General features: G+C 35.3%; 1 protein-coding gene and 1 non-coding gene across 2 annotated transcripts in view; both read left to right on the top strand.

The window, feature by feature from the left end:
* The window catches only part of LOC147073822 (uncharacterized), a 130,546-nt gene extending 104,900 nt beyond the window's left edge, over positions 1–25,646 (top strand). The window contains exons 3-5 of the mRNA XM_085944696.1: positions 15,401–15,628; positions 16,859–17,065; positions 24,201–25,646. Coding sequence (XP_085800822.1) covers positions 15,401–15,628; positions 16,859–17,065; positions 24,201–25,646 — 1,881 coding nt within the window. The remainder of the gene's footprint in view (positions 1–15,400; positions 15,629–16,858; positions 17,066–24,200) is intronic.
* TRNAV-UAC (transfer RNA valine (anticodon UAC)) lies at positions 12,660–12,732 on the top strand. The gene has a single exon. It is a non-coding gene; the product is annotated as a tRNA-Val (tRNA).
* Positions 25,647–25,928: the final 282 nt, after the last annotated feature.

The raw sequence follows: 25,928 nt of genomic DNA, 5'->3' as shown, positions 1-25,928 counted from the left end.
TTTTTATCTCGTAAAGTAAATCGATGACTTATTTATAGATGAATATCTAAAAACAGACCACGAAGAATTGGCTGTTAAAAAAATCTGTGTGTGTGCTTATGTACGCGCGTTAGAAGTTATGCTTCTTTGGCGTAACAAAACAAAATAAGCCGTTACCTGAGTCTATTAAATTACAGTGTAATAGGTTGATGAAAACGTACGCGATTCATCTGTGTCTTATATAGCACATGATAATTGTAATTTAATTATTGTATTGGACCAAAACTCATCTTTGCCATACAGCGGTTATAATCGATTCAGAAGTTCCCATGATGAATTAATAAAAAATCAAATTTTAATATAGTTTTTGAATTATTTACCAACTCAACATTCACAAAATTTATTTATTTATTGATATATAATTTTACTCATAAATAATACTTACATAAATAAATAGCCTCAAATCTTGATACACAATCTTTACAATGAAAAATAAATATATACTCCAATATAAATATTTTTTTATGAAAATAAATCAACAGTGTAGAATGTTAGTCTCCAGAAATTTGTTTACAAACATATGTATTTATTATGACACAATATTGGTTATGTTTACAATACGTGCTCTTTACTTGGTTTTATTGAACGACTAACTAAATGACACTATGCGTAATAATAAATTATGCGCTACTTCGTCACACGCTAAAAATACACTCTGATCTGTTTTCCCAAACGCGCCAAAAGAAGTATAACTTCAAAAATTTCAGATTTATATGACTACTAACACCAACATAAAATACCGCTTAAATATCTATGATAATATATATATTTGATGGCCCAAACATTGTCACCTAATCTTTACCCCGGCGGCTTTATAAAACTCGTAACTAAAATCCCTTGGAAAATCGTCAAATTATCTTTCTATTTTCAGTTTAAGTCCTCGCCTGTGTATGCACTGGTGTACACTAGGTGGGAAGAAATTGAAACAAGTATGCGAGGTGACGAATGGAGTCAATAGATTAAGTAAATATTTAAATTGTTTAATTATGTTTTCCAATAATATGGTATGTACCTAGCACGTAAGTTTTAAATAAAGAAATATCTTAATAATAAATATGTATACTGGTATGTGAGGAAGATGTAAAATTGTTATACTATAAAGGAGATGAATGCTGGAGTAAATGAGAATTGAGATAAATAAATGTAAGCGAGGATTAAAATATAGTAACATGTATAGCATAATTACCGCAGAGAGTTACTATTAAACTCAGTAGTTTTGTTTTGTATAATTAAATTCAGTAGCTTCATTTTATAATTTAAAATAATACACGTACTGCACTGCCTTATCCTATAAATCACTGTATACTGCATATGCGTGAGTCGGAAGATTATTTTGATAGTATGTGTGTACTGTTATACCGATACGATTTGAACGAATCGGCTGGGAATTCCCTATCCATTTTTTTCTTCGCAATGTTTTTATAATTTGTAAATTGAAATAACTTCTTAAATACTTAACTTCCTGCGTAGCTTTCTTCCGTAATTATGTTTTAAATAATTTTACCTAGTTGTTTATAGATTAGAATAAGATTTTATAACAAATTAAATGTTAAGTAATAACGCGCGACGCACTGCTAATTAGGTGGTGCCTCTGAAGGGGGACAGGCTTTAAAAAATAGGTCTTCTCCCGAAATAGAAGTAGTGTGATCAGTTCGATTCTGTCCTTCTAATAAGATAGTAATGTAGTTCGATTTCGCTCTTCTAACAAGATAGTTGAGTTCGATTCGGCTCCTATAGGATTATAGTATAAAACCCACGCTCCTTTATGGCGTGCCAGTTAATAACTAAATAAGTAAAAATTATCAATTGAATATTAAAAAATAAGTTCCTAAATAAATAATCCTTTTTATATAAAGTTAAAAATTAGATGTATAAACCCTGAAATGTTTTAAATGATAAAAACCGTGTTATCACAAAACAAATAAATAAACAGATTTTAATATTTTCTTTAAGACTTTAATTCACATTGTATACATTTCCAAAAAAAACTATAAACATTTAAAAACCACCCTATGGTACGTGCACTAACAAGTGAGCTAGCCAGATTTGTGTCGTGCTATTGAGGGTGTGTTACTACCAACAAAGACATTGTATTTAGATTGAATGGTCGTACCGTTCGCAAAATTGACGCGCGCACCATCATTCAGCCGCATTTTGTAGGTTCTTTCGGAATAACGTACCTGTCACATAGAAAATTCTTGTAAGCAAGAAATGGTGAAATAAATTATTTATACACAGAACCTGACATAATTTCACGACAAAGAAACGATTATACCGTTACCCCTAAATAAATTACTTATTCATAATAATTATAAACTGCACTACCTATGCAATTAGTTCTCTAAAAGTGTTGCGACTTCTGATGAATTAATAAAAATATATCCACAATTCCATTAGAGGTAGTAACAAGCTAAATAATATACAAAGATATATGTATGTAATTTAGGTATATATGCTTTTTCATTTCAGGCATTCTTATTTATTTAATTTAATACATATCCAATCTTATATGGTATGTTATCTTTAAAATTTTCATAAATGTCATATGTAATGTAGTACCCATACATTCATAAACACTAATATCATAATATTTGTACAATAATTATGTTTAACAAGTATTATTACTTACATTTCGTACCTAAGTACAAATGGTGGGTAATTTAAAATACGTATAGATTGTGTGTGCTTGTATCTACGTAGTACTGAATATAATTTTCGTTCACTAATCGTTAACCTCCTTCCAAAAGACAGCAATCGTCAGTGCAATGACGTATATCGTAAAGACGTAAGCTCAAGAGTATTTTATATAATAAAATGTTCACCAAACTCACTTTCACTCAAGTGGAATATTTCAAGATTCCAAGCAATTTCATTGAATACTATGATAGTTATGTCATTATTGAAAATTCTATAAAACTAAAACTGACAATATCTTCAGTTTGAGCTGGTCCAGATGACGCGTGTCTCGCCGCGATACGTCGCGGGTGCATGTGGACGGCTCAATGAAGTCACCTGTATCCCGACCGCACGCGAGATGTGACTCGCCGCGACTCGTGAGTGCGTGTGGGCATGTAGAGTATACGTTTTATAACTTTCCACTTTTAACTACACTGATATGCCTCTTTGCCTGATAGCCTTGCATAAAATTAGATCAAATGATATTCATTTGTATTAATATATGTAGTAATAAATAAATAGATAATACGGCGGCCGCGCGGCTTGGACTATAACGCCGTGGGTCCCAGGTTCAAATCCTGGGTCTGGCAAGTACACATATTGTTTTCCAATTTGTGGGTGTCAGGGTATGGACCTAATAGATTGAGCAAGTGGCTGACATCCATTTCTCGTAAAATACAAAATCTGTCAATACAAACCTCTACTCTGTGGAGGCCCATATGATCCTATTAGGATCGGACATGGTCGAAAGAAAAGAATAAATAGATAATATATTATGTAAAACATATATTTTTAGTATATAGGTATTAGATCATTTGGTACAGTTCGGTTATACGGAATACAGCAGAAAACGCATTTTGAAAATAGCCGATAAACTGGATTATTTGTTAGGTTAACCTAACCTAGCCTAACCTAACCTAACATAAACTAACCCAAACTAACAAATAATCCAGTTTATCGGCTATTTTCAAAATGCGTTTTCCGCTGTATTCCGTTTAACCGAACAGTAGGTTTTCATTCTAGAGCCGGAGTGCAAAGTTATGGAGAAGTAGGTACTCTACATGGAATGCGATCTGGACCTTAGTGTAAATCATGGACGTCAATATAAACAATACGATGTAGTTTTTTAGAATTTCAAAGAATTTTTTCATAATATATTTTCTTTCCTATCTTATACTTACTTACCTACCGATGTAATACAAACAGGAAATAAATTTACTGTTTTCAGAGAAATCCGTAAATTTAGATTCTTATTGCCTGACTTTAATGCGTTGAAGAAAGGGGAATACAGCTGCCAGTATAAAATTTTAACACTCCTATAACACATTACGATCCGGCGTTCAATTTCACATCTGAGTAACTACTTCGACATTTCCTTTTCGCGGGATTAGTGAAGCAATCAATCTTTAATAAAAATCTATTGATTCCCGGCTTCGGCTTCTCGTCGGCTACAAATTGCGAAAGCCAAAATAAATCGGATGCGAAAAAGCGATAAGAAAATAATTATAATTTATGTTACTGCCTTACGTGGTGTGTAATGATAAGAAAACGTCATGTTTTATAATTTTTATTAAAAATGATGTATCTATATGATGTTAAATTTTTTCCTAGTACCTACCTACTAAGTTTCATAGTCAATTCATTGCTCGTGATCTTGGTGGGAACTCACCCCCATGCATGAATTTTGTTTTTGCATCGTCGATCTGGAATCCCATTTCTTTTGCACCTGTTTCCAGTGCAACAAATGCCTATTTTAAAACTGACTCCGATCTTGCCACCATATCTATACCATTGGCATATCCGATGAGTCAATATGTGTAACCTCTGTTATTCTCGAGTATTCTTCTTTTTCTTTTTCAAATCATGCGTATTCCGGCACTGAATGGCTACCCAGCAAAACGTTATAATATGCTGTACCTACTTTATGGCCCCCACATCTTGAAGCAGGCCCCCAGGCTAGGATGTTTGGCGGACCCCCTACCTATCGCTAAGGGTAAAGGCAGTGTGACGCACAGCAGTAGCATTTACCAAATGGAGTACGCGGTAAAATTAAGGTGTATTTTTAGCGATTTTTTGTATTTTTAATATGTACATTTATCATACATAGTTAAAGTTGCATCATTTAGGTTAGGAGGTAAATAATAACTGCATCTTCTACGTCCATCTTGAGGCACTGATCAGTGCAAATTGGTGACATTGGCTGCTGGCTGCTTCAATTGGCTTCAAGAATTGGCTGCCCCTTATTGTGGCTGCTGCAGCCAGGCTTCCGCAGTCTGGCTGCATAGTGCGCGGCCAGCCTTAGAGTGCGCGAATGATACTTTATGTTAACAATAATTTGTTACAAGTATGTTAGCAGGGTAGTCTGAATAATTGTGTCATCATAAACCACCAAAGCATCAATATTTATACCACCTTCTGATCATCCTGACGTATCGTCGTAGGATTCGTGATAACAAAATGATGGGTCACGAAGGGTATGTTACTTCTATTTTTGCATTATGAGCCTATTGCACTCATCCCTTTTCAGGTCAACATTTACTTAGGCTATACAAACATTGCGAGGTTTTTTTTAAAAATGTAACATAGCTTAGTTGAGTCAGCTATTTCATCCAATTACTATTTTTGTATTTATCCATTAAAAAAATAAAGTCAATATCCTAAATAAACAGGATAATAGCACAGTATGTACTTAACTGTGGAAATGTTTGCGAGAATTTGCAGGAAACATTTCATTTATTTTATAGCTACTGAATTAAATCGATTAAATTTATACAGATTCAGGATGGAATTGCAGTTTTTGATACATTCTATTTTAGCAGGGTTACCATAACTACCGTTTTAAAGATTAATAATAAAATTAAATATTATACGTGCATTAGTACCGCAATATTACATATTATGTACGAATATACACATTACATGCAATATATTTGAGAAAAAACAATTACATATCGAATTATAAAATTCTATATAGGTATATGATGACATGACGGATGAACAAAACAAATGAGAACAGTTATTAATTATTTGATACGTGAATAATATTAAGTACCTATATAAAATTGTGGTGGAAAATAATGGTAAATATTTTTTAAAGCATGAAAAGGGATATTCTAGCTATTTGAGTGATTTCATTAATTATTATTGGTTATAATTCTTTTAGATTTTCCTTGCAGTGGAAAAAAATATGTTGAGACAATCAATTTATGTTATTTTAACTTTAATATTATTTCGAACATGTTTGGATGGGCTTTCCATTTAGTGTTTAATAATTCGTAACGTCATCCATTGCTTCAATTAACAAAATGTCAAAAGATATAAATAACTGAACCAAAACAAACATAATATTAACAATTTTATAAGTGGATATCTCTAAAAATATAATAGAGAATTTTTATCGATATTACCGTAAAATACTTTTTCCTGAAATTAATTAATATTTTTACATTTGAAGTTGATATGGTGAACCCAAAGATGTTGAAAAAAACTTATTCTATATAGATTGAATCTAAATGTATGACAGTGAAACAAACAAAGTGATTCAATAATAATAAGCGGTTCTCAACCTTTTTATACCTGCGGACCACTGATAATTTGGGAAACGTTTTTCTTTAAGTATAACCAGAAATAAAAAATATTATTTATATGGTAAGAAGCGTAAGATATAATAACATCGGATTGTTGTTGATTTCGTCACGTCAACTGATTAATCTACTTTATGAACAAAAACACTCACAGGTGCACGGATTTTGAAAATTGGAATTTTTAGCAAATGCATTTGGACGCCAAAAATTCGTGAACCACCGACTGAGAAATACTGATCTACTGATTAAGTTAACTACAAGTGACATCATATTTTTATTTTCTACTATGACATTTTACTATAATTTCAGATTCACATAATTAAAAATACGTACGCACGTAATAATTATATGTACAGATATTGTCGAAAAAACCTTGGATATTTAAATTCATAGAATTGGATAGTGTTTAATTTAATTCGACTCAAATTTGACATTTCACGCATCTCACATATTGTCCTATCAATGCAGACATAAAATTTATCTACTTATGTGGAAAAATACTCCCTCGTCAATTTTCATACAATTATTTTTAAATGAATAATCACGAACAACATAATATACAATATAATACAACCACGCGTATGTACATTCATTCGATTGGAACTGCCTTTAAAATTCATAATTTCAAGCCTCTAGCGTACTTCAGTGATACGGCAAATAATTTTCAACAGTAGGTGCAACGAAATTTCGCACTCGTCGCCAATCGGAGACCGACAGTCGATGTGTGCGCACGTCGATTTGTTTTGTCATGGCGTCGGATGAATATATTCTTAAATCGTGTAAAGATGACTAAAAAACGTTACGTATGTACTTGAAAAAGAAAACATATAAATGAATATAATATTATTATTAGTAATAAAACAATAAACATAACATTAAATGGACGCATGTTGAATTTTTATGACAAATTATATTTCGTTATGTACTTGAAAAAGAAAACATATAAATGAATATAATATTATTATTAGTAATAAAACAATAAACATAACATTAAATGGACGCATGTTGAATTTTTATGACAAATTATATTTCGTTCGGCACGCGTCATTTGCACAATCCGCGCATCGCCTAACCACGATCTTTTTAGACCACGCCTCAACTTTACTGAAGTATAGCCTTAAGACAGGTTGAAGGACGGCAATCTCTCAGTAATGCATTTCCGTTGATATTCTGCGTTCAGTGGTCGGTCAACTCAGGCGGTTTTATTACTTTTCCATTTCGCTTTGGACTTTTTTGTTTTATTTTCTTAACACAGGTTCGTCTACGGCAGATAGGATGCCTACCACGTGTCTAATTTATACATAATTTAAGTTTAGTTGCGAAACCAATTTACTAATTTCGTATAAACTTTTCCGTAAACAAAACATCGGATAAAATAAATTATTGATTTCAACGGCAGTGAATTTTTTCATCAATGAATAATTATTAATTAACTATTATGTACTCAATTGTGTATCATACAGTTACTATAGAAAATTATTTAAAAATGTAATAATATTACTTAATAAGTCGGTAAATTCATCACGATCATTTTTTTAATTCAGTGTCCCAAAGTTCTCGCTATCCTTATCAATCAAGCTTTTAATCGGAGAGATACATTAAAGATTAAATGCTGACTGCTGTATTGATCGTATACGTTATTCTGTAAACTTCAACGAAAACTTGTATGCAATGTCTCGTAAGAATATTTGATTCGAAAAAATGTTTTACAAACTTATCAGATAGTTTACAGAAATTTACCGTTAAAGTTTGGGAGATCGAACAATAATAATCTCATTTTTACTTCTTCGGTCAAACAATACAATCGATCACTTTCCAAAAGTTTGACAATGGTTATTTAACACAATAATAAATTATTACAAGGACGAAATTAAATAAGTTTATTTTTATATAACATCGACAATATGCAATGTATTAGGGCCCAACCACACGGCCCTAAATCTCACTCCGGTAGTCGGTACAATAATTCTAAAATATTGAAAGACCTTGACTGAATATTATTATGTTTGAATTTGAAACTTTTATTTTAAAACCGTATTACAAACTTTGGTATCATGGATCCGCACCATGAAAGCGACGAAGAAGCAGTGACGTCCCTAGGCAAAGTGCTTCCCTTAAGCAAACTTAGAATGCCGTCCCCCTTCAAATTATCGGAAAATTCGTTAGGTTACCTGCTTATTTATCATATTACCTATTTTCGGCAATATTAAACAGACAAATATACGAAAAATCTTAAATTGACATAGGTACATACTTTATATTAAAAATTGGAGTATTTCCACAAAACCTACTCTCAAATAGTGGTGGTTTTGGGTATAAGTATGGATATGTTTGTCAGGACTATAAACTAGTCATATTGTCACGATTATTTATATTTTTATTATACTACTATTATTTTTAAACTCAGATAATGTTACTTTCTACTGAAGCGAATGTATCGTCTGCTTTATGGAACATCGCCACTGCTCTCAAAAGTTGTGATATTTGTTTTCATTCCTTCATTCGCCACCCTTTATAATGTGCCGCCCCTATGGAACGCATGCTCTACCTACCCCCACGGGACGTCACCGGGAAGAAGAAACTATGTTATTGATTAAAACAGATCATTTAATTTATTTTCTATATACTCGTAACATCTTATAATAAGATGAATAATAATTAATGTTATGCTATATTCTGTATACTTATATATATTTTCAGCCGGGGTCGATCCACTGCTGGATGAAGGCCTCCCCTAGCTCCATCCACTCTTCTCGGTTGCTTGTTTTTCTCTGCCACGTACGTCCACCAAACCTGACAAGTTCGTTAATCCTGCGGGTTTTGGGGCGCCCCTGTGGCCGCTTAGTGCCCCTCGGGTACCACTGAATGACTGCATTCGTCCAGCGGCCGTCCATTCGCCGTGCAATGTGTCCGGCCCACCGCCATTTCATCAATTTGGTGACCTCTATCACATCTCTCACTCTTGTTTGCTTTCTTATCCATTGGTTCTTTCTGCGGTCCTTACGCGTTATGCCCAACATGCACCTTTCCATGCCACGTTACGCAACTCTCAATTTTTGGATCTCCCGTGTGTTGAGAGTCCATGTTTCGCAAGCATACGTTAGCACTGGTAGCACACATTGGTTGAACACTTTACGCTTCAGGCATATTGGAAGGTCGCTCTTGAATATATTACTTAAGCGCCCGAATGCACTCCACTTAGCTTTTCGAGCAATCTCGTCATCTATGCCTCCATCTACAGACATTTGCTGTCCGAGGTAGACATAGCTGTTGGTTCTCTCGATTTGATTGCCGTTGATGAATATCGCTTTTGGATCAGCGACGTGGTTTATCATTACTTTTATCTTTGAGATATATATATACATATATATACAAGTTTGAATCTGGAACCGTGCCGATGAGCAAGCCGTTCAATGGTTCTGGTGGTATCTCAATTTCTGGTAGTTGCACTTTTCCTGATGCGCAACACATCCCGGCTGACTCATGTTTGAATTTAAGCGCATGACAATGGGGACATTCTTTGTCCATAGCACCAATCAGCTATTTTGGATGAGCGGAATATTCAATATCTGGCTCGTACTCGAATGCGAGACGAAGAAACGAAGCGGATGTAAATGTTCGATGTACTTGTTGGCGTTGTCGGTCATTTGCTATGCGTGTGTTAACTACGATCCGACGCGCTTGGCTCCGTTCCAATTGTCGTTGTTGATTTCGTTCAGCTCGTGCCTCTTATGATTGAGATGCACGCAATTGCGACATGCTTACACGCACGTTTTTGTTCTCTTGTTGGATTTGTTTGTCTATTCTTTCTGCTCTACTATTTCACATGTTTGTTGCTTTATTCGTTCGACGGCCTAAATGGCCCCACTTGCGTCTTGCTGGCATTGTGCACTGTAATACACGCACATAAAAATAGATAAATTAAAATAAATCGTACAAAATTTTGCACGCACTGCGTTGTGATATGCCGAATAAAATGTCAAAATGACGCGACGCTTTTCTTGAATTCTTCTCGGACGTAGCGCCATCTGTCATTCAACAACATAAATAATTTCGTTCTGTTTGAAATACGAACGACGGTTAAATTTGTTCATACAAAAATAATAAAATGGCGATTAAAAATGGGAGGGTGGGGGTAAGAGGGTTATAATTTGGGGTTATAGGTATTTTTTTATGCCAAATAATAAAAAAAATACAAAAAAAAAATTGTCAAAAAAATAAAAGATTTTTTTTCTGGATAGAGATACCCTAATCACCTAACGGTATGAAATATACTTGTTGACCTATTCTCATACCTAACTAATATACATAAAAAAATATATAAAAATCGTTTGAGCCATTTCGGAGGAGTTCGACCACACACATCGTGACACGAGATTTTTATATATATAGAGATAATATCATACAAGGGGAAATTATAAGTAGTGTCAGAATTAGCAAAAATAACTTTGTTTCAAAACCATTATAATAGAGTTCTACCACGTCAACGTCAGTTCAATGAATTAATTAATTAAGAACATTTTTATAGTATTTCATTTTTAGAAATACAGATGTGGGCCCAGCGTGTTATGCTCTTGCATTCCCCTGCATAATGGCCCAATAGCCTTCCTTAACTACCTATTCGGATTTCGCTATGATCATCATACCATACCATACGCCCCCGTTTGACTCAGATTGTCCCGGCTTGAGGGTTCATCCTAAACTCCTTACCAATTTGACAATTTTTTCCGGGTTGAATACACATCTCAACTATCTCTTCGATAATTCAAACTATAAATATTTGTATACCGTGTATAAGTCAGGTTATGATGTAGGTATATTTTCTATCTACCACCCACTTCCGGAAAGGGTGGACTCCACCCTAAACAATGTTCGTAAAAAGGTCTCGATTTTGAACGGAAAACTTTTTTCGGTAGAAAGCTAAAAAATCCTCCTGACCTTGAATTTGGGCGAAAAACAATTGGGAGGAAAAGTCGTTTGTACGCTTAATTTTTTTTGTTACGGACAATTCTCACACCTGATCCTAATACGAATACTGTCTAACGTTATATTATTTTGTCCAGGTTTAGAAAACTTACAATACCTATAGGTACCTTCTACAACAGAGATGGCGAACCTATGGTACGCGAGATTATTTTGCATGGCACGCGAATGTTTTATGTTGAAGAGAAAAAAACTTATTATGGGTAACAATTTTTTTTCAATTCAATTTTAAAAAATATTTTTTTTAGAAAAAAGTTTTACAAATAAATAATTATGTAGTATTATATTATAATATTAATAAATAATGTCGACATAGCCAAGCTTATTTTCTTAGATTTTGAATAATATTTTTGCCAATAATATTTACCAATGCGATACGCAAACGGAAACGACTAAATTCACGTATAAATGAGAGATGAAGAATAAGCATTACTTTTAATTTAAATTGCATAGGGCGGTCCTTAAGCTTTATGCGTCAAATATAATATTATCGCACTGACCTCATCAGGCGGCTGGGGAAACCGCGCCGCGAACTTCTGATTTTGATTGATTTATCAGTTTACAATGCTTGAGACCACTGAAGTTGTGACTGGCGCCAATTTGTGGGTAAAGAACCAAACTAAGTAATACAGTAATTAATCAAGAATTAAATTATAATGTTTGAACTTTTTTGATAGAATTTTTCATTTTGCCTCAATGAAAAACTGTTCGACACGCCAGATAATCAAAAAATAATATTGGGGAAAATTTGACACGCATACGTCAAAAGGTTCGCCATCCTTGTTCTACAGGGCGTGTTGTGTGTGAATTTCTAATTTTTCTATGAGTTGAACAATCAAATATATTTCGTATAAACAAACATATATTTTTTGTCTTATTAGTTAGTCAAAGTTATATTGAAATACTAAAATTAATGTAGGTATTTTAATAATAAAATATACCTATTCCGGTTTCCACGTAAGTACTCTATTATTGATAAATCAAGATTTATATTGGAATTTATTTTAGAAATATTGACCAATCATTGCATTATTGAACCTACTAAAAAAAAGTATATTTTATTAAGTTTGTGCTTGAACCCGTCAAGTTCGGAAAATTCATTTTTCATTTCCACGCAATTCTTGAGCGTATAGTGCCATCTACACAATACCTTGCGTAGCTTTTTTTATAAATTACAAAACGGTAATCTACTATACCGATTTGATAATTTATTTTTATATCTTCATGGAATCTTATTAATTTACTTCGAATGAACTCGAAATATTTTTTTGTAACACGATAATTATTTTACTTTCACTAAATTATAAAATATTTTGTTGTTATAAAATGGAACGCATTAATTAGTTTTGTTGGCTTATTTTCTCACCTCAGTCAGCTGGTTCCGTAGTGTAGCGGTTATCACGTCTGCTTTACACGCAGAAGGTCGCCGGTTCGATCCCGGCCGGAACCACTTTTTTTATATATTCTAGTAAAAACAATAATTTATTATCCTACAATTCTTCCATACATAAATAATAATATTGCATATTGTATGAAAAATTCCCGTGAGATTTTTTTCCCCGTTGTATTCTATATCGAAATTAGAACCAAATGGCAATTTGTTTCAGCCGATAAACTCTTAAATGTAATAAATATAGGCAAAATAAAATTGGACTTAGCACTACTTGTACTTCACTTTTTAATTTATTATTTCCGTGGCACTGTCATAAGTTTACCAGATGCTACAGCATGGGAGACGCCCTTTTCAATATTGAACGTTCCCTTATTGGTTGACTTAAACATGCGCGAAATCAACCAAGCTTTAAATAATATGAAACACGGACTTGGCGCTTTTTTGTAATAAATCAAGACTTAAAATATTTTTTTTCGTAGGGTTGTGTCGCGTTTTGGAATTTATAGATCAATACATATTGTGTAAAATTATACAAAGAATACGTGGGTATTTTTTCTGACCAAATGTGGACTTATCGCTTTTTGGAATTAGACGTCTCATTTATAATATTATATTGAATAAACTGTAAAATCGCTTCGCTATTACCACTTTATGACAATTATTTTAAAGCACGTGTTTCGCCGACAATATTCGCCGACATATGCGCGGTGTAAATGAGGACTCTGCCATTCTTGGTAGTATTAACCGGTGTGTCCTTGTCGGTTGGTTTTTCTCCCAAAGTGCAGAACTAGCCTGCCATTGGTGATGCCAATTGAGAGAGCAATAACTCTTTTCAACCAAATCGCTTCGGATGTTGATATATTCCACTTACGTGAGGAGGAGTTTAAGTGGACGTTGATTTAATATTTTTAAAATAGCGTCTACTCAGTTCACTCGGTTTCCATGTACTTCTTTCATATACCTACGTGAGGATGAGCATAGGTGGACGTTGTTTTATAAATTCTTCAAATATGGTCTACTTAGCTCATTCGGTGTACTTCCACGTTTCTTTATAATTTTTGTATTTTTTACTCTTTCTACTGTTGTTCTAATACTGCATCTATTTATTTGTTTTTAAATGTCATGCTGTGAATGTCTTAAATTTATAATTTGTAACGTTCACTATAATATTTAAATAGTATAATATTAGTCCCACTATATAAAATATAAATAATATAAAGATTGTATCCACTGGTTGAATCCAAAAGGGCCTATGTGACAACATGCAACTTTATAGGAAAGCAATTTGAAATAAATTTCACCAACTGTCGTACCAAAATAAAGCTATAACTTCATCACGGAAAAACTCAAGCTATCTAATGCTGAAGATGACATCCTAACCTAACCCAACCTTCGACAAAATGTACCCTACGCTGTCTCTTAGCTACAGAATAAAAAAAATGACAGAAAATAATTTTATACTTACACTTTAACTACTATTGCATACGGGTACATTCTCGTAAGTATCTAAAACGTTTTTTATATAAAAATAACATTGAAAACGTATTAACATACTTTTACGGTCAGAACAACTATTCTAAATACACAAATTTAATGTACCTACCTAATGTTATTAGTGTTATTACTGTGTGTAAAATGTGATATTATTTAATAATGTTTTCAGAATGTATTTTTAAATATTATTACTTAGTTTGTAATTTAGTCATTATACAATGTATTCTGTTTTAGGATGTGTCATGTCACTGAAGTAAACATAATAATTTCAATGACAACATGGTCGTAACTCGTAACTGTATATCATCATCAGTGGGTCTATTCTATGGCGGCTATCGACGGCTAAAGTGATAAATATTATCACTTTATCATATTTATGTATTGAGGGGGCTTAATTGTGACAATAAGTTAACCGTCCACATTGTTTTGCGCACCCTGCTCCCCCCACCCCTTCACCCAGGTGAAAAGTGGTCAAAAAGTTAGGTACGTATGGTTCACAATGGTGATATTTTTACAGATCCCAAATAGCAACCGAGGCCAACTTTGCGGCATTCGAGAAATTTGCAGCGTCGTATGGGGAGCGGGATAGTCCCGACTCTTCTGTAGACTCATCCATTTCAATTCGTGACACTCAGTATGCGGGTACACAAAGCGCTTAACGTCAGCGGACAGCAGAGCCAGTCCAAAAAACAAAAAAAAATCTTTCTTAACTTTCTTCTTTAAGCACTACGGTGCATAGTTGCACCATCAGTCCCATGTGGCTCCGTCTCGGAACGGAATTAGCACTTAAAATCACTTCTTTCAGACACGTTTAAAGCGTCATAGAAAGCGGCCGTGCGTATCCACGGCTGTGCATATATTATGACGGGTGGTGGTGGGCACTTTAACGTAGATCCCAAATAATGGTCACTCATTATTATTCAATAAAATATTATCGACATAATCCAAACAGACAGCTCATTAATGGCGGTCGTCTCAAATACATAAAAACTCTTTTTTTAAAAGACTGTGGTTGCCGTTCCTTCATGCACCAACGTATACTTCTCTATCGAATCTTAAAAAAGCAACGTTGGCTTATATGATATTACGATTTAGTATCTAATGGTATATTATGAGTTTCCCCAATTTTTGCTTACCGCCACATAGGTACATCCTGTCTGCTGGGTGTTGCCCGTGTTAATACCTGAATTCCTAAATGGTATTAATTTTATGTTATTTTCATTCTTTCCAGGCTGCAACGGCAAACAATCTCTTGGTGCTTCACTTGGGTGCCGTAGGGGCCCTCCTCTGCGCCACGACGCTTGGATCCTGGGTGCCAGGTGCCCCATGTGCTATCAGTGGTTTCCTACACTCACTCCTTCACCCAGTCGCCTTGTGGACAGTCTGCGGCCTCAACTGCGATCGATACTGCGCCATTTCAGCGCCATTGCATTACGGAGCTCTCGTGAATCCAAAAAAGGTATGTATTCATTTTTTCAACCACTTTTGATCCTGAATTGAAACATGTAAACACTGCGTGGGGATTTTAATAATCTTGGCAATACAATAAAACAATATGTAATCCAATTGACAGGGTGTGTAATCATACAGACCGAAAAACCAGCTGCATAGAAACAGGGATGCCAAGGACAGGAATTCCTGAAAAGGAATAATCACGAACATTGTAAATAAATAATTGCTGCTTTGTAATGAGAAAAACAATTAATAATAATTAGAAAACACTTTACATTCTAGATACTTTAATACACATAAGTTATTAATACTAGCAATAGTTGGCTGTGCAAGCAACGTTTCTTGCATAAAGGTGTGCAACCATTGTCGACGACATTTAAAAAGTCGAGCCACCTGACATTTTATCCTCCCAATAAAATGAGGCCACGTTTTAAAAACCAAAATATCAGCGCGTTGCAACTCGTTAATAATAAACATATTCCTAGCTATAATTATATATTATTTATCACCTATTAGGTAGGTATGTGTCTAATTTTATGTTCCACCATATTCGTTTTACATCTAGGTAATCTATATTTTTATTTTACATATAAAACTGCATTACCACCTATCGATGGTTCCGTGAGAATCAATCAGTGTCAACAGAATCCATGACATACGACTGATTCTCAAATTAATATTATTTATTTACATATTGTTTAGTATAATTATACGTGTATTTTCCTTGCATAAATTTTTCATACAATCAAATTACTACTCAGTAAGCACTTTTTCACCACAGCAACATTTTTTAATGTTTATTATATTAAAAACGTATTTTCTCACTGAAGCCTGAGATACTCAGTGTAAGCATTTTCCTTCATGATGGGCTCAATAAAAAATGATATCACGATAGAACAAATCTCACTCCGTATCGTCGCGCCAAATGCTTAACTGTCTCACTCCTCATTGTATCTCCATCGTGTAACTGTCACTCTGCCTCGGACTATCTTTTATCGTGTAATATTGTCTGGATGTAACTATTTAAACTGTACCTGTCAATCTGTCAAATAAACTCACCATGTCCGCCAGCAACTATCAGTCTTCAAGTTCATATTCTTCACTTATCCTCCTCATCATCACACCATCATCCACACACCTTACATCCAAATATCTAAAGAAAGACAACATTATCAAAAAAACACACCATTGAAAATCAGCTAGTTAAATACTAAATAATACTTATTATATATTTCAGGTTGCGTGCGGCTTGGCCGGTACATGGGCAGCCGCTCTGGTTCTCAGCGCACCACCACTTCTCGGGGCCGCGCCCTACAGGTCCTGGCCACCGCTGGGTGTCTGCGCCCCAGACTGGGCAGCTCCCGGAGCCCTCTGGTACTGCATCATCTATACAGCCCTGACGCTGCTCCTGCCCGCTGCCTTAGTGCTGGCCTGTAACCTCAAGGTGAAAATTATAATAAAAAAGCATGATAAATAATAATTATTTTGGAATAATTATTAGTTTTTATTTATTGTAATTTCATAATTTCCGCGTTTATTTCAGCATTAACTATTATTGATTACCTACTTGATAAGAATTATCGATAAGAGAGGCAGATACAAATAATACGCTAAATTCGATTTTAAAACGGAAGCAGACATATTTTCAACATATGTCAAGTTAATTAATTGTTATTTATATTATAATATTGGTATCTATACTAATGTACCTACACCATATAATATCTATCTACTAATTATAATCTACATAACTATATAGGTTGGTTCACCAATTTCTTAAGGTGAAATCCCACGACTGGTGTAACCAGTTATTAATATTAATTTGCCACTTGCAGATACTTGACAAGTCAGTCATGAGAAGGGGAGAACTTACTTGTACAATTATTGTTGGCCACTTGTCTTTTTTGCTGGATCGGTAAAATGATGGCACGAGTCAAAGGATTTCCAATAATTTCACGAACTGAGTTCGAATACTTCCCAAATACACCAGTCGTGAGATTCCGCCTTTATATAGTGTATTGTTTAGACGTGTAGAAAATAGTTCAAAATTTGAATTTGTAAGTAATTTATCAAAAATACTTGACATAAGTGAACAGTCATAAATCATAATAATATACGTAGGCACCCATTTAATTTTAAATTAAGAACGAATTATTATCAGTACCTATTAGTAACTTTGTTATGCCCAGCCCTAACCGAGAGATATATATCTGTTAATAAACAAATAAACATTGTATAAAACTCTTGTAATGCTATATAAAAACTGTTTATAAACACTTGAAATGTTTTTTAAACAAATTACCATTTTTTTTAATTCCGCCGCAGACGAAACATATGTTATGCACCTGTAAAGTGTAGCTATATGGGGGTTAAAATTTTTACGATTTCACCGGAAGTCACAACGCGTGGTCTTGTAGAATGTTGTTTTTATTAAACCGCACCAAATTATACGATGCGAAATGGACCAACGCTGAGTTTCGAGTTTCGGTGAAAGTTTACAAACCATCGTATAATTCAGTGGCGAAGACTCCATACTAGGCGATTATTTAAAGCCTACCTTCTTAAGAAAAATAATTGTTATTTTCATGTTGACGTATTTACATAATTACAAATAATAATATATTCAATATGCCCAAAGACATATATCGTAAAATTGTCAAAATTTTACGATCTTTTCCCATATTTCAATAAGCACCATCTATGGCATCTCTCGAAAGTTTAAAAAATAGAACACACCGCGTTTCGCTTCACATATTATATATGTATAGGATTATTTTCGCGTGAAACGACGGGTTTTTCAATATGAAGTTTTTTTTTCATTATTTCAAAATGTCTGGCGTCCCGCATACAAATGTACAAGCTGTTTCGTTAGCGCTTACGTCGCGAGAGCGCATTTATTCAAAATAATTAATAAAAAGGTAATTTAAAAAAATATATTTCTATGTGATTAAATCACATAAATTTAATATGTATTGATTGTTGTTAAAAATATAAAATAATTTATCTCGTGATTTTTATTTATTTATTAGTTCACTCGTTAGACAATTAAGATATCTGATATTGTACCTAACTAAGTCTGTGTTTTAAATATAGAAGTATTTTAAAATGTCTAGTTTTACGGGTTAAATTATAAATTGTTATTTAACGGCAGCAAAGGCATAGTAATATGCCGCTCAAACGGACCCTTCCTCGTGGGGAATCGCTACCGGACATTCCAGGCCCTGCAAAAACTGCTTCAGGAATTGGAACACGCGTACGCGAGCGGTCAAAAAAGGAACGCTCGCCGAAGAGCCCCAAATCACAACAAGATAAGGCCTCTACTGCTGAAGATGGAGAAAGAGAGCCAAAGCAAAAGAAAACCAAACAAAGAAGCCACCAGCCTGCACCCCCGAGTACGTCGGATGTCGAAAGCGACAGCAACGTCGTTATAGATTCAGCAGTATCGGACACCACAACCGAGCCTGAAAATAATGTCATCTATGATGACATACAAACGTGCTTACATGAAGTGCACTCCTCCCTTAGGGCTGACTCTAAAGATAAGCTACATAATGCCCTACTAAGCCTTTCCGAGGCTGTTGGAAGGCAGAATTTGTGCATGGCCAAGCTGGAGATAAAAGTCGTAGCGCAGGAATGCGAGATTAAGGGCCTGCAGATTCAACTTCGTGATAGGCAATTAAGCATTGAAAATCAAAACCTGGTCATTTCTGATTTAAGAGAGCAGACGAAAACTCTCAAAACTGCCACATTACAAATCAACAAGGAGCCTACCATCACTGTCCCCCCTATTGATACCACCTGGGCTACTGCGTTAGGAAGGCGGCAGCGTCCGGCAGCGGCGCCATTCACGGCACCTGCTGTCACCGGGTCAGCATTTCCTTCGCTGTTGCCGCTAGCACCAAGGCCTGGAGTCCTCTTTTTCCCTACGGGAGAAGGAGAAAAACGATCGGAAACGACAAGAGAGCTCATCAAGAAGTCCCTTAACCCCAGGGATATTGGGGTACAAATAACGGAAATTAGAAACGTCAGAAACGGAGGTGTTATCGTACACCCCCGCTCTGAGGACGAGGCCAAGCGTCTCGTCAGCGCTCTGGAGACCTCAGAGACTGCTCTGAGTGTTAAACTTGCAGGAAAAAAGCAGCCTCGCATTATTATTTTTAATATGCCGGCTTCCACTACAGAACCCCAGCTTCGGGAGGCAATTTACAGCTCTACAAGAGAGCAAACGGGTCTATCTGAGGAGGCCTACCAGGCCGTACGCCTCAGCCACAAGGCGGGTCCCAGGACTGGCAGATGCCATTATATCACGTATGTACCTGCCGCGGTGTGGTCTGCTCTCATTGCAGATGACAGACTGTACATGGGGTGGGACTCTTTCCCACTCCAGAACTATCTAGGGGTAACCAAGTGCAATAAATGCCACTTATATGGGCACATGGCCAAATCATGCTCGGCAAAAGACGTCACCTGTTCTTACTGTGCCGAACCAGGCCACGACCGTGCGGACTGCCCCATGAAGGAAGCTTCACCAAAATGCGTTGCCTGCCGCCGTCACAAGCGGCCATATGACCACCCGACCCATAGTGCAACATGTCCGGCTCGCCTGTATGCGGAGCAGAGGGAGCGATCAATGACGGACTACTCAATTGAAATCCCTCACCCATCCTCAGCATGACTCGCTTATAATAAGCATCATTCAAATACTTCCGCACCTCGGTCATGCGAGATTTATTATCAAAATGTAAGAGGCCTAAAAACTAAAGTAAATACATTTAAAGAGGGTATATTGTGTGCCCAACCATCGATAATTGCTCTAAGCGAGACATGGCTCGACGACACCATATCGGCCAATGAGCTGTTCGGAAGTGAATATTCTGTGCATAGAACAGACCGTCGAAATGGTAGACGAGGTGGGGGCGTTTTGCTGGCAATTAGAAATGGGGTAGCATTATCCACACAAACTTTATATCCAACCAGATCAAATTTAACTGAATATGATTTTGATTTTAATTTGTGTAAAGTTAATTTTAACTTTTGTTCACTGTACTTGGCCGCTGTATACTTCCCTCCCGGCAGCTCAGCGACTACATACAGTGACTTTTTTCACATAATAGAAAATTTGGTACTGCCCAACAAAAAACTAATTATTTTGGGAGATTTTAATTTGTATTCCGCTGGTATAATTGAATCTGATTATACCAGCTTTAATAATTTATTTAATTTAAAACAATTTTCTTCTGTGAAAAATAGTCTCGGTCGGACGCTTGATTTGGTGCTATCTAACGTTGGTTGCACGGTGGTCAGCGCGTGTGATGAGCCTCTCGTTCCTGAAGATGTCTATCATCCCTCTACTTGCACAATTTTATCTTTTAAGCATGTATCGCACAGAAATGATTCGTCGATTCCTCCACTGAATAGGCATAATCCGCAATGGAATTTTTCAAATGGAAATTTTTTAGCGCTGTATAATTCTTTGAGTACTACAGATTGGACCTCTTTATATGAACAAATTGATGTAAACACGGCATTAACTATTTTTTATAATAAATTTTATAATAGTCTGGACTCCTGTTTCCCTCGCCGGCTCGTTCATCTACCGAAGTACTCATATCCTAAGTGGTTTACGCCAGAAATTATTTATAATCTAAGGTCAAAGGCATATTATCATGCACTGTGGAAAAAACATAGACGGACTGCAGATTATAGTAAATTTTCCTGTCTTAGAAACTCATTGAAGTGTGACATCTCTTCGGCTCACAAATCATATCTAACGTCGATTGGTCGAAATATTGTCTCAGATCCTAATTGTTTTTGGAAATATATTCATTCGCTTAGTTCCAGTAGTACTACAAAAGACAATGCCATGATGACGTTGAATAATGATCCTATAGAGAGCCATGTTATATCTGATGCATTTGCTAAGCATTTTGAATCACTTTATAGCTCAATAGAACCGCTACTTGACCCCGATTCTGCTGGTCCTTCGTCTGCAACGCAAGATATTCAAATCTCAGCTTTTGACGAGAAAGATATGGAATATGGGTTTTCAAATTTGTCTCCCAAAAGTTCATTTGGTCCAGATGGCTTGCCACCTTATGTGGTTAAGGGCTGTTACGAACATATATCCTTTCCGCTTAAACATATATTTAATTTAATCATAGCATCCAGCACTTTTCCTGATGCATGGAAAATAACCCGCCTAAGGCCGCTTCATAAAAAGGGATCTAGATCAGAGATCTCTAACTATAGGCCAATAGCAGTTCTTTCGGCTCCATGTAAATTATTTGAATCGATATTACATATAAACATCAACCGTCAAATAGACTCTCGCCTCTCCGATTCGCAGCATGGTTTTCGACTTAGGCGGTCCACAGTAACAAATCTTATAGTGTATAATAATTTTATTTCAAATTCTATGGATAAGTCAATTCAAGTTGATTCTGTGTACACAGATATTTCCAAGGCATTTGATCGTGTTGATCACGATATTTTATTACAAAAGCTTTGTACATTTGGCGCGTCATATAGTATAATATGTTTTTTTGCTTCTTATTTGAAAAATCGCCGTCAATTTGTTGATTACCATGGGAATGAATCGCGGATTTTTAGAACAAACTCTGGTGTTCCTCAAGGTTCAAATCTTGGCCCAATTTTGTTTTTAATATTTTTTGATGATATTGTCAAAGTTATAACCGATTCTTCTTGTTTGATTCTGTTTGTTCTTCTTAAACTTTTTCGAACTATTGAAACCCCATTATGCTGTGCGATGTTGCAGTCTGACCTAGATGCTATCTCGCAATGGTCTATCTTAAATAAACTTGAATTCGCTACCTCCAAATGTAATATTATTTCATTCAATCGTTCAAGACACACCTTATTGTTCCCATACACATTGTCTGGTATAATATTGAGTAGGGTAACGGAGATAAAAGATTTGGGAGTATTGTATGATACAAAGTTCACTTTCAATCAGCATATTCTTAACATCAGTACTAGATCTAGCAAAATGCTTGGTTTTGTTATGAGGGTTTCAAAATCATTCGAAAACGTCCGAGTGCTACGTACATTATACGTATCATTTGTGTTGAGTATTCTTGAATATGCCAGCATTATTTGGAGTCCTAATAGGTTCATGCACACAATTAAGCTGGATCGAGTCCACAATAGATTTCTTAGATTTCTCTACTTAAGAACATACGGGTTCTTTCCTTATGATAATGACAATAAAATGAATTTCCCAACTCGTTTTCTTCTGGGTATGCTATCAATGCAATCCCTGTCTACCCGAAGAGTGATTGTTCTTTTAAAGCATATCTTTTTACTTCTTCGTGGGTTCATTTACAATCCGCATATACTGGCAAATATTAATTTTCATGTTCCCACCAATATCACTCGCAGCTCCACGGTCTTCAAGATACCTCGTCGCAGGACAGATGTTATGTTTCATGATGCTGTGTATCGTGCAATTAGCTTATTTGATGGCACCATAAAGGTTGATTTGTTTTTTATTAATTATATAATGTTTGTAGACGTTTTAAATAGGATAAATTTATAATTGTATATATTATCATATTTCTTTAATATTTACACATGCTGTCTTTTCCACTTTCTTGTCATATTAGTTGTTATTTGTAATTAAGATATTTTTATATATTTGTATGTATTATGTATTATGGCGCATTGGCCAAAAGCTGTAATGCCGTAATACTCTTTTTTATAAATAAATAAATAAATAAAATAAATAAATAAATAAATAAACATAATACAATACAGCAACGGATATTTTCATAGATGATAGGTACTTAATATATTTTGAGCGTAAATGTTACGTTTATAAATGTTTAGGAAAATACATAAGTAATTCAAGCTAATTGCTTATTTTTATGAACTAATTATAACAAACCAATTACGCTTTTGAAATTTCTTCGTTTTAGCGTACCTATTCATCAGTAGTAATATTGGGTTATCTTCTTATTTCCCGCAAATATATCTGACATGTATGGTTACTCCCACAGCCTACCTCTTTCAAAAAGTCACCCTTCGCCACTGGTATAATTTGTATGCGGACATTTATTATGTATCTTGGTCTGGACTAAGAATTATTCTTGACGGTGACCGTATATGTTATTTTACGATCCTACGTTAATTCTTTCTGTCTCTTTAAAAATCGATTTAGTAATGGCCAATGTAGCGAAATAAATAAATACCTAGTTATACATAAGATTCTACCAAAATTATTTGATATTAAGTATAACACAAACTATGTTCAATCACATCGCTTCGTAAATCACATCGCTTGCGTGAGTTGAACGTTATTTTATATTTTTTCAAAACCTCACAAAGCTCACGGTGCACTTTTATAAACTGTTTGAACCGTGTTTTGTTTATATTGTTTTTTTTTCATATTGTGAACGTCTTAAATGTATTATTTGACATGTTCATCATTTATGTAAAGTATATTTTTAATGTAATTGGATGTAGAAATAAAACAATAAATTGTTGTAAATATGTGCGTACTCTACGAGTTGTGCATTAGGTGAGCCTTGCATAAAACTTATCAATGTATTATTTCTTTTCAGATTCTTATGATCGCTCGATACCATCGTCACAGAATCGCATCAGCAATCTACGAGGTCACTCTATCAGCCCAGGTGACGATCACCCACCAAAGAAACCCATTCTTCGTCCCGACTGTCACTGCTCCAAACGCCCCTAGAGTTCGTAACCGCAGTGCATTCACCACAGTTCTCCAACTGGTGGGATCCTTCTTCGTTCTCTATTTTCCCTACTACATCGTCATACTGTGGCAGTCGATCACGTCATTGATCCAATCTGAGACGAACGGCAAAGTAAATTTTATTAAAATCTCCCCACACTTTATAACAATCGCTACGTCATTCCTGACCTGCTCCGCCCCAATCAATGGAGTGCTGTATGGCATCAAGAGTAAAGTCTTGAGAAAAACCTTTCAAAATTACTGGAGAAAAAAGATGATGAAGAGTGAAATGAATCAAGAAATTCAAGCGAGGACTCCAAGTACCTGTGGTTCACGAAGACCATCGATTACTCCACTGAGTATGATGAATAAACCTTGTCTACAAAGACGATTATCTGAAGCGTTGTTGGATGTAGGTCGAACATCTTCAAGCCCCCAGAGAAACAGTAAGATAAAAAGAATCGCTTCAGATCACACGTGGAAAACTGGAATCACTTTTGGTGGTCTGGATACTCCTATTGTTATGCCAAAGGAAGAGAGAGCCATAGCTCACACTTCCAGTTGTAATACTTTGCAAGTGCCAAGCTCAGATCCAGAAAACAGTGTCCCTCAACTTAAAGAAGAAGCGGTTTACTTGTCTTTCAAGTCTTCCTTCAAATCGCAAGACCACAGCAATCCAAGAATGTCAGCTATTCCCATACCACGACCGGCCATGAGCACAGCAAATTTAATACTGCAGCGAGTCTTTGGTTTAGAAACTCAACTTGAAGTTTCTGTTCCTAAACGCCCCAGACCACGGCCAATAGGAGCCATTCCATCTTCTATAAGGCGCTCGCCTCGTATACTTATTACACGAGCATTTTCAGAAGAAAGTGACAAGTCTCCATCTTTACCTGGATCTCCAAATCGTGAGGCAATGTCTCGAAAGTATTCTTGCTCAACCACGACGCTACTGGAGAGAAAGTGGAAGATACTTCGATATCAAGACGATGATGTAAAGCCGGAAACTGATAGTGATAGCGATTTTTGTGAAGTGCCAAAAGTCGATCATACTAATGAGGAAGAAAGTACTGGAAATGGTGACTCATCGAGTGGGGCAGAAGACGAAGGAAGAAAGTATGTTTCTTTAGAGGAACGATTGAGTAGTCCCACGGAGGAAGCAGCTCCTGAGGAACAACTTCTTCTGTCATGGCCAACGACCAAAAGAAAACCTCCGAGAACACGACCCAATGGTGTCATCTCTCATTCCGCAAGACCTTTGTACGCCAGAAATGGTTCTGATACAGCCAAACTTAAATGTGTCCAGTGAAGTGATTTTAACCAATCATAGTATAGATTTGTTTGTATCGGAACGACTTTGCACGTGGATTTGTTGCCATATTAATTTATTTTTAAAAAATCTACAGAGTTTATTACTTATAAGATTGTGTATCTATTTATTTATTTATTATTCGTAGAGAACTACAGACTATTTGTAATAATTTTAGAGATCATAGATCCATTCTTCACATTGTCAGGAATCATTATTTTTAAGAAGATTAAATTTTATTGTTACTTTAACATCTTCGTATGCAACTCAAATTTATTAGAC

The sequence above is a fragment of the Rhyacophila brunnea genome, unplaced genomic scaffold, assembly GCF_057557595.1.
Source record: "Rhyacophila brunnea isolate RB1 unplaced genomic scaffold, BYU_Rbru_1.0 scaffold_17, whole genome shotgun sequence".
NCBI lineage: Eukaryota > Metazoa > Arthropoda > Insecta > Trichoptera > Rhyacophilidae > Rhyacophila > Rhyacophila brunnea.
This window is presented reverse-complemented; position numbering and strand designations above follow the sequence as displayed.